This window comes from Pongo abelii, chromosome 7 (assembly GCF_028885655.2).
Source record: "Pongo abelii isolate AG06213 chromosome 7, NHGRI_mPonAbe1-v2.0_pri, whole genome shotgun sequence".
Taxonomy (NCBI): domain Eukaryota; kingdom Metazoa; phylum Chordata; class Mammalia; order Primates; family Hominidae; genus Pongo; species Pongo abelii.
Genome location: NC_071992.2, coordinates 40,136,159 through 40,149,532, shown reverse-complemented (window position 1 = coordinate 40,149,532; position 13,374 = coordinate 40,136,159). Strand labels below are relative to the sequence as shown.

Below are 13,374 nucleotides of genomic sequence, written 5' to 3'. Positions count from 1 at the left end.
GCATAACTATGTTTCAGTCAGCAGTGGACTGCATACATAACAGTGGTCCCATAGGATTATAATGGAGCCAAATAATTGTAATGCCTTGCAACAGTGTAGCTGTCATCATTACTCACCTGTTTATGGTGATGCTGGTGTAAACAAACTTGCTGTGTGCCAGTTGTATATAACACATACAATTATATGTAATACATAATACTTGATGATGATAATTGACTATGTTACTGGTTTATGTATTTACTACATACTACACTTCTTATCATTATCTTAGCATGCACTTCTTCTACTTGTACATTTTTTAAAGGTTAACCGGAAAACAGCCACAAGGAGGTCCTTTGGGAGGTATTCCAGAACCAGGCATTATCATAGGAGATGACAGTTCCCATGCGTCTTATTGCCCCAAGATGAGGAGGTGAAAGACAGTGATACTGATGATCCTGACCCTAGGATGGCCTATGCTAATGTATGTTTGCGTCTTCCTTTTTAACACAAACAGTTTTAAAAATACAAAAACAGCCACACGTGGTGGTTCATGCCTTTAATCCCAGCACTTTGGGAGGCCAAGGAGGGCAGATCACGAGGTTGGGAGATCGAGACCATCCTGGCTAACATGGTGAAACCCCATCTCCACTAAAAATACAAAATATTAGCCGGGCGTGGTGGCAAGCGCCTGTAGTCCCAGCTACTCAGGAGGCTGAGGCAGGAGAATTGCTTGAACCTGGGAGGCAGAGGTCGCAGTAAGCCGAGATCGCACCACTGCACTGCAGCCTGGGCGACAGAGTGAGACTCCATCTCAAAAACAAAAAACAAAAACAAAAACAAAAAAACTTAAAAACAGGAAAAAGCTTAATAGAATAAGGATATAAAGAAATTAAAAAAAAAAAAGAAACAAAACTTTTTTTTTTTTTTTTTTTGAGATGGAGTCTCACTCTGTTGCCCAGGCTGGAGTGCAGTGGCGTGATCTCAGCTCATTGCAAGCTCTGCCTCCCAGATTCACACCATTTTCCTGCCTCAGCCTCCCGAGTAGCTGGAACTACAGGCGTCTGCCACCTCGCCCGGCTAATTTTTTGTATTTTTAGCAGAGACGGGGTTTCACCGTATTAGCCAGCATGGTCTCAATCTCCTGACCTCGTGATCTGCCCGCCTCGGCCTCCCAAATTGCTAGGATTACAGGAGTGAGCCACTGTGCCCAGCCCCAAGGAAACATTTTTGTACAGCTATACAGTATGTTTGTATTTTAAGCTAAGTATTACTATAAAAGAGTCAAAGCTTTTTAAAATTTAAAAGTTTATAAGGCCAGGTGCAGTGGCTCACTCAGGCCTATAATCCCGGCACTTTGGGAGGCTGAGGTGGACAGATCACCTGAGGTCAGGAGTTTGAGACCAGCCTGGCCAAGATGATGAAACCCTGCCTCTAATAAAAATACAAAAATTAGCCAGGTGTGGTGGCACACGCCTGTAGTCCCAGCTACTAGGGAGGCTGAGGTGGCAGGATCGCTTGAACCCAGGAGGTGGAGGTTGCAGTGAGCCGAGATCACGCCACTGCACTCCAGTCTGGAGGACAGAGTGAGACCCTGTCTCAAAAAAATAACTTAAAATAAAATAATAAAATAAAGTTTATAAAGTAAAAAAGTTGCAGTATTTATTGAAGAAAGAATTGTTATACAAATTTATGGTAAACTAAGTGTACAATGTGTATAAAGCCTATAATAGTGCACAGTAATATCCTAGACCTGCCCATTCACTCACCACTCACTCACTGACTCACCCAGAGCAACTTCCAGTCCTGCAAGTTCCATTCATGGCAAGTGCCCTGTACAGGTATGATATAATATTTTGTTATCTTTTGTCTGTATTTTTACTGTATCTTTTCTATATTTAGATGTGTTTAGATACACCAATACTAACCATGGTGTTACAATTGCTTATAGTATTCAGTACAGTAACATGCTGTACATGTTTGTAGCCTAGAAGCCATAGGCTATACCATATAGCCTAGGTATACAGTAAGCTGTACCATCTAGACTTGTGAAAGTACACTCTATGATGTTTGCACAATGACAAAATTGCCTCTTGATGCATTTCTCAGAAAATATCCCCATTATTAAGCAATGAATGACTACATTTGATAAGAAACTTGTATCTAGAATGTATAAAGAATGCTTAAAACTCAACAATAAAAAGACAACCCAATTTTAAAATGGTCAAGGAATCTTTTCTTTTTTGAGACAGAGTCTCGCTCTGTCACGCAGACTGGAGTGTAATGGTGTGATCTCATCTCGGCTCACTGTAACCTCTGCCTCCTGGGTTCAAGCAATTCTCCTGCCTCAGCCTCCCAAGTAGCTGGGATTACAAGCGCCTGCCACCATGCCCAGCTAATTTTGTATTTTTAGTGGTGAAGGGGTTTCACCATGTTAGTCAGGCTGGTCTCGAACTCCATACCTCAAGTGATCTGCCCACCTTGGCCTCCCAAAGTGCTGGGATTACAGGTGTGAGCCACCGCACCAGGCCCGAAGAATCTAAATAGACATTTCTCCAAACAAGATATACAAATGGCTAATAAGCACACTAAAAGATGCTCAAATCATTAGTCATCAGAGAATTGCAAATCAAAACCACTTTGCACCCACTAAGATGGCTATAATATTTTTTTTTTTTTGAGATGGAGTCTCGCTCTGTCGCCCAGGCTGCAGTGCAGTGGCACAATCTCAGCTCACTGCAAGCTGCCTCCTGGGTTCATGCCATTCTCCTGCCTCAGCCTCCCGAGTAGCTGGGACTACAGGCGCCCGCCACCACGCCCGGCTAATTTTTTGCATTTTTAGTAGAGATGGGATTTCACCATGTTAGCCAGGATGGTCTCAATCTCCTGACCTCATGATCTGCCTGCCTTGGCCTCCCAAAGTGCTGGGATTACAGGCGTGAGCCACCGCGCCCAGCCTATAATAATTTTTTTAGAGGAAAATAAGTATTGGTAAGGATGTGGAGAAATCAGAGCCCTCATACATTGCTGATGGGACTATAAAATGGTGCAATCCCCTTTGGAAAACCGTTTGCTAGTTCCTCAAATTGATACATATAGGGTTACTCTATGACCAAGCATTCCATTTCTAGGTATAGACCCAAGATAACTAAAAACATATTTCCACATAAAAACTTGTACATGAAGGTTGTAGCAGCATTATTTATAATAGACAAAAATGAAAGATAACCCAAATATCTATCAATTGATGAAATTTGGTATATCCTGAGAACATGGAGAAGGCTGAAAACATTACACAGTGACAGAAGCCAGAAACAAAAGGCCACATACTGTATGATTCCATACAAAATGTCTGGTTAGAAAAATCCTGAGAGATAAAATAGTAGATTACAGGTTGCTGAGAGCTAAGGGGAGGGAGTAATGACATTTTAAGTTCAGGGTTTCTATTCGGGGTGATGACAGTGTTCCAGAATTAGACAGTGATAATGGGTAAACTTTGTGAATATACTAAAAACCAACTGAATTGTACACTTTGAAGGGTGGATTTTATAGTATGTGGCCAAACCACAACTATGTAACATTTAGCAATAACAATGTCCACTTCTCAATTTCAGTCATGGGGATGAGGCTGACACAAGTAAAATGAAAGTTTGTGGTAAGTACTAACATGATCTTTATTTTACATTCCATTATCTCTGATCAACCTCATCCTGAAGTTCATATATACATGATTATTATAGGCTAGGCACAGGGGCTCACACCTGTAATCCCAGTGCTTTGAGAGGCCAATTTGGGAGGATAGCTTAAGGCTAGGGGTTTGAAACCAGCCTAGGCAACACAGCAAGACCCTGTCTCTACAAAAAAACAAACGAATTAGCAAGGCATGGTGACGTGCACCTGTAGTCCTAGCTACTCAGGAGGCTGAAGTGGGAGGATCTCTTGAGCCCAGGATTGGGAGACCAGCCTGGGTAACACGGCGAAACCCTAACTCTACAGAATAAATTTTAAAAATTAGCTGGGCATAGTAATGTGCACCTGTAGTTCTAGCTACTCAGGAGGCTGAAGTGGGAAGATCACTTGAGGCCAGGAGGTCGAGGATGCAGTGAGCTGTCATCATGCCACCATACTCCAGCCTGGGCTACAGAGCAAGACCCTGTCTCAAAAAAACAAACAAAAGCCAGGTGCAGTGGCTCACGCCTGTAATCCCAGGACTTTGGGAGGCCAAGACGGGTGGATCACAAGGTCAGGAGATCGAGACCATCCTGGCTAACACAGTGAAACCCTACCTCTACTAAAAATACAAAAAATTAGCTTGGCATGGTGGCAGGTGCCTGTAGTCCCAGCTACTTGGGAGGCTGAGGCAGGAGAATGGCGTGAACCCGGGAGGCAGAGCTTGCAGTGAGCTGAGGTCACGCCACCGCACTCCAGCCTGGGCGAGAGCGAGACTCGGCCAAAAAAAAAAAAAAAAAAAAAAACAACCCAGAAATATGTCTAGATAAAAAAATACAATGGAAATATGCAAATATGACAATTACTCCTTTGTTAGTACAACCATTTTGAAAAGTAATTTGGCTGTATCTAACAAAAATGTACACACCTGGCTGGGCATGGTGGCTCATGCCTGTAATCCCAGCACTTTGGGAGGCCAAGGCGGGCAGACCACGAGGTCAGGAGTTCGAGACCAACCTGGCCAACACGGTGAAACCCCGTCTCTACTAAAAATACAAAAATTAGCCGGGCGTGGTGGCAGGCACCTGTAATCCCAGCTACTCGGGAGGCTGAGGCAGGAGAATCATTTGAACCTGAGAAGCGGAGGTTGCAATGAGCTGAGATCCCGCTATTGCACTCCAGCCTGGGTGACAGGGTGAGACTATCTCAAAAAAAAAAAAAAAGTACACACCTAAACCCAAAAATTCCATACCCTAAGGAAATTCTTATCTCATATTTATATAACAGAAAGATGAAAACCAACGATGAGCAAAAGAAGCAAGCTGCAGGAGTGTGTTTGTCAGTATGAAATCACACATCTCAAGTTTAAAAACATGTAAAATAAAAGTATATAAAGTTTATGGATACACAGGCAAGTGGTAAAGGCATAAAAACACAAATGGGATAATAAATATAACTTCAGGCCGAGCACGATGGCTCATGCTTGTAAACCCAACACTTTGGGAGGCCAAGGTGGGCGGATCACCTGAGGTCAGGAGTTTGAGACCAGCCTGGCCAACATGGTGAAACCCTATCTCTACTAAAAATCCAAAAACTGGCTGGGCGTGGTGGCTCACGCCTATAATCCCAGCACTTTGAAAGGCCAAGGCAGGCAGATCACCAGGTCAAGAGATCGAGACCATACTGGCCAACATGGTGAAACTCCATCTCTACTAAAAATACGAAAATTAGCTAGGTGTGGTGGCACGTGCCTGTAGTCCCAGCTACTCGGGAGGCTGAGGCAGGAGAATCACTTGAACCCAGGAGGCGGAGGTTGCAATGAGCCAAGATCACGCCACTGCACTCCAGCCTGGCAACAGAACAAGACTCCATCTCAAAAAAAAAAAAAAAAATTCAAAAAATTAGCTGGGTATGGTGGTGCGTGCCTGTAGTCCCAGCTACCCAGGAGGCTGAGGCAGGAGAATCACTTGAACCTGTGAGGAGGAGGGTGCAGTGAGCTGAGATCACACCACTGCACTCCAGCCTGGGTGACACAAAATGACCCTGTTTCAAATAAATAAATAAATTAAATTTCAGTAAATGAAAAGAAGTGTCATTGGGCTTCAATTGTATTTGGTTTACTTCTTTCTTAAAAATCTGAAACAAATGTGGCAAACAGAAATTAACAAATATGCATGCTAGATTTTTGTGGGGTTTTTTTGTTTGTTTTTTGTTTTGAGACGGAGTCTCACTCGTCGCCCAGGCTGAAGTGTAATGGTGTGATTTCAGCTCACTGCAACCTCTGCCTCCCGCGTTCAGGCGATTCTCCTGCCTCAGCCTCCCTAGTAGCTGGGAGTACAGGCGCCCACCACCACACCCAGCTAATTTTTGTATTTTTAGTAGAGATGGAGTTTCACCATGTTGGCCAGGCTGGTCTTGAACTCCTGACCTCAGGTGATCTGCCCGCCTTGGTCTCCCAAAGTGCTGGGATTACAGCTGTGAGCCACTGCACCCAGCCCTGCATACTAGATTTAAAATGTATATATTTTCTGTACTTTTTGTAAGTTTAAAATATTTTAAATTAAATGTCTGTAATAAGGCAAATTTTCAAAAATAAATATATTTTATGTTTGTTCCTTCTGGGTCCTGAAAAATAATTTATTATGCCTCAAGCTATAGGTATATTTGCCTAGATATTTCCTTATCTCTGAGCTAAAAACATTAAGATGAGATTGATGGAGCCCATTAAAGCAAAGAAAAAAAACACACACTCATCACTGCTCTGAAATCTGCACAGGTTTTGAAAATAAATCTATTCATTAAGAAAAAGTTCAGAAAGTCTCTGTTTTTAAACCATACCTGGCCTTGCAATTCTGGTCTTACAGGATATGTACTTGGGTAAGGAGCCCTAGATCTCGCAGTAGAATTCCAATAGTTAGAATTGTAGCTAGGATATGGTGGCTGCTCCTAAGAAAAAAAGAAAAATAAATTCACTCTTAATAACATTCATACATCATTTTAAGATAGATTGATAGAGGCAGGTTATAAGGATTAAAAAAAAAAAAAGCAATAGACAAAAAGCAATAAGCTGGGCACAGTGGCACACGCTTCTTGTCCCGCTACTGCGGAGGCTGAGGTGGGTGGATCGCTTGAGCTCAGGTGATTGAGTCTAGTATGGTCAAGAGAGACCCCGTCTCTTAAAAACAAAAAATAAAAGAAAAAAGGCAATAGGAACCCACTATAAAACTGCTAATTATTCAGTACATGGTAAATCAAATGCTCTATGACAAAACAATTATTAGCTAGTAAAAAGCTGTTCTTATCCGTTTCGACAATGCCACCACACCAAATGCTATATAAAGGAATTCTACTACATCAAGATGATTAGCAAAATCAGAGACATTAGATCACCTCTATCCTTCTCCAATAACTAATCCTCATGACTACTAATTTAATTAGTGCAACAAAATGGTTCTTTGCTACTGTTATATTTACCAATAACTTTGGAACACAAAGACATTACTACTAGAGTTTAGCTCAAGCACATACATCTTTCATCTCCAACTTCTTTGCCTTGACACACCCTAGTTTTTCATATTCTACTCTGTGCTATGGCTAAGCTTTCCGCTGGCAGCCTCAGTGTCAGGCATTGATGCAGAACATTTACCAATCCAAAGAGAAAATCTAGCTACGACAATAATTTCATCAGCCTTTCTCTCCAACTCAGAAAGTTAATGCAATGATTTGCAATAAGCCAATGAACTTTGATAAAAGACTAAATAGACTCAAAACTTCTCAGAGCACCTATTATCTGGTTTATTACATACATTTATTATCCTATGAGTTATTTTGCTTTCAACTGTATAGATTTAGGGTTTTTTTGTTTTTTTTTTTTTGAGACACAGTTTCGCTCTTGTTGTCCAGGCTGAAGTGCAATGGCACGATCTCGGCTCACTGCAACCTCTGCCTCCCAGGTTCAAGCAATTCTCCTGCCTCAGCCTCCCGAGTAGCTGGGATTACAGGCACCTGCCACCATGCCCAGCTAATTTTTTGTACTTTTAGTAGAGATGGGGTTTCACTATGTTGGCCAGGCTGGTCTTGAACTCCTGACCTCAGGAGATCCACCTGGCTTGGCCTCCCAAAGTGTTGGAATTACAGGCATGAGCCACTGTGCCCGCCCAAGTATAGTTTTAACCTTGAACAGGACCTTCGACATTTTTTCTAAAACTTTGAATATGATTTCACAAAGAAATTCATTGGCAGCTGAAATAACTGAGAGATTATCACTATTCGCTTAACTGCACTACTTATCCATTTCATGATACTTTGTTTTCAGTAATATTTTGAATTTTTTTCAGTAATCATAATTATCAACACTGTTGGTCCTGTTATCTTGGTACTGTTATGCAGGTATTATAGTTGCAAATGAATACTTACATTGGTATTGTTGGGAATCAGTATTTTCACAATGGGAGACAGGAGACACAGATATAAGAATAATGAAACTTAAAACCTTATAATCCTTAATTTGAACTGTAAATATCAGTATGAATTCAAACTGTATTTTATCTTCTTAAAAAAACCACCAACTTGGCCAGGCGCAGTGGCTCACGCCTGTAATCCCACCACTTTGGGAGGCCTGACGCGGGTGGATCACCTGAGGTCAGGAGTTCGAGACCAGCCTGGCCAACATGGTGAAACTCCGTCTCTACTAAAAATACAAAAATTAGCTGCGTGTGGTGGTGGGTGCCTGTAATCTCAGCTACTCAGGAAGCTGAGGCACGAGAATAGCTTGAACCCAGGAGGCGGAAGTTGCAGTGAGCCGAGATCACGCCGCTGCACTCCAGCCTGGGCCACAGAGCAGAGACTCCGTCTCAAAAAAAAAAAAAACCCACCAACTTGGGCTGGGCGCAGTGGCTCAATCTGTAATCCCAGCACTTTGGGTAGCTGAGGCAAGAGGATTGCTTGGGGCCAGAGACCAGGAGTTCAAGACCAGTCTGCAAAATAATGAGACTCAGTCTTTACTCAAAAAAAAAAATGTCAGGTGGGCGTGATGATGGGTGCCTACAGTCCCAGCTACTCAGGAGGCTGAGAGGTGAGAGGCAGAGGCAAAGTCCAGGAATTCAAGGTTATGGTGAGCTATGATCTATGATTGTGCTACTGCACTCCAGCCTGGGCAACAGAGTAAGATCCCATCTTTAAAAAGAAAAAATCTACCGACTTGATAACCACACACAGAATATAATTCAAATAATTCTTGAACAGTTTTCTGAATGGACATCCTTAGTGGTACCTTTCTAAAAGCAAAAGAAATTTAAAAATATCTTAAACTCTTCATATAATGTTATTAGTAGTGATATTACTATCTTAATTTTTAAACTATTTTGTGTGTATTGTAGAATAGAGTAAATACATACAGTAGTGTTATTGGGAACCAATATTGTCACGAGGACAAGGAAAGATAAAATATGGAATGGGGCAAAATGAGGAAGACCTGGGGGATAGTGAATGTGGTGGTGTCAATACAAACTCACATAAGTAAAAAACATAATTTGGCTGGGTGTGGCAGTTCACACCTGTAATCCCAGCACTTTGGGAGGCCAAGGCAGGTGGATCACGAGGTCAAGAGATAGAGATCATCCTAGCTAACATGGTGAAACCCCGTCTCTATTAAAAATACAAAAAATTAGCCAGGTGTGGTGGCGGGCTCCTGTAGTCCCAGCTACTTGGGAGGCTGAGGCAGGAGAATGGCGTGAACCTGGGAGGCAGAGCTTGCAGCGAGCCTAGATCGCGTCACTGCACTCCAGCCTGGGCAACAGAGGGAGACTCCGTCTCAAAACAACAACAACAACAACAAAATGTAATTTAACCCTTTATGCAAAACAAACAAATATGGATAAAAGTGACAGTGTGCCAGTCCACACAAAGGATTTAGGAGTCACTGCAAATTCTAGCAACGCTCTTGTGTTCCCATGCACTCCACAAGACCTACATTATCTTATATGGGAGCTGTGTTTTCAACTGAAGTCCCAGGATGAGAAGACACACAGGTAGACCTGAATTGAACCTGGGGCCTAGAGAAGAACCACTAGAGTGGACTCACAGAACCTGAGCAAGAAATAAATGTTTATCATTATAAGCTACTAAAATTCTGGAATTGTTGTTTCAGTATAGGAAAAGTCAATTAATGCAATAACTAACAATCAAGTTGGTAACATAACCATAGAGAAAAAAGAATTACTTCAAATGACTTAGCTCACATTATTTTGACTGTACGTCCTCAGTGGAATTTATTCTCTAAGGACAAGCTGAACTGCAAAGAAACCGAAACTGCATCCATTAGTTGTTACTCATAAAACTGGTATTCTTATTTTCAAGTTTTACTCACTACCATCCAATTCACCTATTTAAAGTATACAATTCAGGCCTGGCATGGTGGCTCATGCCTATAATCCCAACACTTTGGGAGGCCGAGGTGGGTGGGTCACTTGAGGTCAGGACTTCAAGACCGGCCTGGCCCACATGGTGAAACCTCATCTCTAATAAAATACAAAAATGAGCTGGGTGTGGTGGCGGGCACCTGTAATCCCAGCTACTCGGGAGGCTGAGGCACGAGAATTGCTTGAACCCGGGAGGCAGAGGTGTAGTGAACTGAGATTGTGCCACTGCACTCCAGCCTGGGCAACAGGGCGAGACTCCATCTCAAAAAAAAAAAAAATTAGCCGGGCATGGTGGCACACACTCGTAGTCCTAGCTACTTGGGAGACTGAGGCAGGAAAATTGCTTGAACCTGGGAGGCGGAGGTTGCAGTGAGCCAAGATCATGCCACTGCACTCCAGCCTGGGTGACAGAGCAAGGCTCCATCTCAAAAATAAATAAATAAATAAATAAAAAGTAAATAAAGTCTAATTTGTCTGATATTAATGTAGCCACTCCAGCTTTCTCATAGTTGCCATTTGCATATTTCTTTTATATATATATATGTATACATGTATATATATATTTATATGTGCATATATGTAATTTTTAATTAATAAAAGCAGTACATATTTTTGGGATACATGTGATATTTTGATGCATGTATATAAAGTGTAATGATCAAAACAGGGTAACTGGCATATCTGACACCTCAAACATTTATCTTTTCTTTATTGCATTATATTTCTTTTTCTATCCATTTACTTTCAAACTATTTGTATCTTTAAACCTTAAGTGTGCCACCTTTAGACACCATATAATTGGATCTTGTTTTTTTTTAAATCCAGTCTGTCTTCTGACTAGATTGTTTAATCCATGCACATTTAATGTTATTGATACAGCTGGATTTACATGTTTTATTTTTACTTTTTGTCATCTACTTTTACTTTTTGTTTTTTATATGTCTCATGTGTTTTTGTCCTTTATTCCACCTTTACTGCTTTCTTTTGCATTAAGTGAATATTTTCAAATGTAGCATTATAACTTAATGATTATACATTTTTTTTTTTTTCTTTAGACGTTACTCTTGGGCTAACAATATACTTCTTTTTTTTTTTTTTTTTTTTTTTTTTTTGAGGTGGAGTCTCACTCTGTCACCCAGGCTGGAGTGCAGTGGCACGATCTCGGCTCACTGCAAGCTCCGCCTCCCGGGTTCATGCCATTCTCCTGCCTCAGCCTCCTGAGTAGCTGGGACTACAGGCGCCCGCCACCACGCCCGGCTAATTTTTTTTTTTTTTTTTTTTGTATTTTTAGTCCAGACGAGGTTTCACCATGTTAGCCAGAATGGTCTCGATCTCCTGACCTTGTGATCCACCCACCTTGGCCTCCCAAAGTGCTGGGATTACAGGCGTGAGCCACAGCACCCACCCGGGCTAACAATATGTTTCTCATCAGAATCAGCTTCTGATTTATACCAACTTAATTCCAGTGAGATACAGGAATGTTATTCCTATATAAGTCTGTTCCTTTTCCCCTTTTTTGTGATTTTATTGTTATCCACATTATGTCTACAAATGTTACAAACTCAACATTATATTGTTATACTTATTACTTTATATAATATCTTTTAAATAATCTGAGAGAAGAAAAGAGCATATTTGTATCTTTTGTTATATTAACCTTGTTATTAATCATTTCTGATACGCTGGTGTGTTCAATGGTGTCTGACATTTCTCCAACACGTCAGTCTTTTTTCTCTCCTTCATATTGCATAATCTATATTGATCTATCTTCAAATTCATGAATTCTTTCTTCTGTCAGTTCTAGCCTATTGAACTCCTCTAGTAAATTTTTCATTTTAGTTATTGTACTTTTCAACTCCAGAATTTCTATTTGGTTCTTTTTTAATATATAATTGCCATCTGTTTATTGATATTCCCTATTTGATGTGACATTATCACACATCTTTCTTTGCATCTTTAATCATAGTTTTTTAGTTATTTGAACATATATAATGGCTACTTTGAAGTCTTTGTCTATTAAATGTGACATCTGGTCACTTTCACAATCAGTTTCTGTTACCTGCTTTTTTTCCAGTGTATGGGTCATACTTTCCTGTATAGCTCATAATTTTTTGTTGGAAACTAGACATTTTAGCAACTCTGAGTACTACCGGTCCTACCTTTTCCACCTTAGGCTTGTTATTGTCATTTGCTCGTTTGTTTAGTAACTAGCTGGATTATTTTTGTAAAGTCTGTTTGCCCTCAAACTTCAAGTATGAAGTATGTGATATTGCTCATTAGAAGGCACAGCCTTGGGTATGCCCACAGTCATCCTGGATGACAAAGATTTTTGTAAGACTTTCTTTGAGTGTATCTTTCCTTGACCACATCTAGTTGTTAAAGCTTCACTAATTTCCAGCTGATTGCTCTACTGGTTTTAATAACACCCTGGGGCATAAATTGCTCCACAGACTGAGTAGATCAAATTTGGGTCCCTCTAAAGGGACAGTTAGTTCCCAAGGTCAGTGTTTGAGAGTTGTTCTGATACCAAAGGGCTCCTCCTAGCTTCTTCTTTTCCTGGTTCTCTCCACCAAACTAGCTGGCCTACAGTTTATCCTACATCTCCAGTGAATTTAACCAGTCTCTTCCCTATTGCTTTGCACAACAACCTCCGCAGTTTTTTTGAGTTTCTCCACACTCCTAAGCTTCTCCATACTTTATTCCTTTAGGAAAAGATTAGGAGCTATGTCTTTTACAGCCTACTTCTGCTTCCAGATAAAACATCTGAGCCACTCTCTACAGCTAGAGTGGGGACAATGGTGTGTTTATCTGAATGGCATCCCTGCTTTACGAAGTGCAGTACCCATGGGAAGGGAGGCTGTAGATTTAGGTCTTCTCGGCTTGAAAAGCAAGGGTAAAGGTGATCGGAGCCCCAGTATTTTCAGCAGTGCCTTGTCCAAGGTCAAGTCTCCATCCTAGGAGTAGGGACTGGGTGAAAGAAAGGAACCACCACCACTCAGCCACAATTACCTAGAATTTTGCCTCAGTGACAGGCATCTGGGGCAAAATGAGAAATGTTGGTACGCTACTCCTCCTCCTAGGATGAAAACCTTCTGACTGAGGCAATGGGGTGGAATACATGGAGCTGGAGCCCTGTGTTCTTGGCTACACCCTCTAGAGTGAAGTCTCTATCTCACTAGCTGCAAAAAAGGAGGGATGGAGGAGCTTTTAGTTCAAATATCACAGACCCAATGTTCTTACTGAGTTTTGTAGATTTTCTTGAACAAATGTTTCTTCATGGCCAGGTGCGGTGGCTCAAGCCTATAAT

General features: G+C 41.3%; 1 protein-coding gene across 2 annotated transcripts in view; it reads right to left on the bottom strand.

Annotated features, from left to right (window-relative positions):
• BAG4 (BAG cochaperone 4) overlaps positions 1 to 13,374 on the bottom strand; it is a 39,138-nt gene that overhangs the window by 16,520 nt on the left and 9,244 nt on the right. The window contains exon 2 of one of the 2 annotated variants that reach the window (XM_002819011.5): positions 6,487 to 6,594. The exons of the other annotated variant lie outside the window; for it this stretch is intronic. Coding sequence (XP_002819057.4) covers positions 6,487 to 6,594 — 108 coding nt within the window. The remainder of the gene's footprint in view (positions 1 to 6,486; positions 6,595 to 13,374) is intronic. 2 annotated transcript variants of the gene reach the window in all.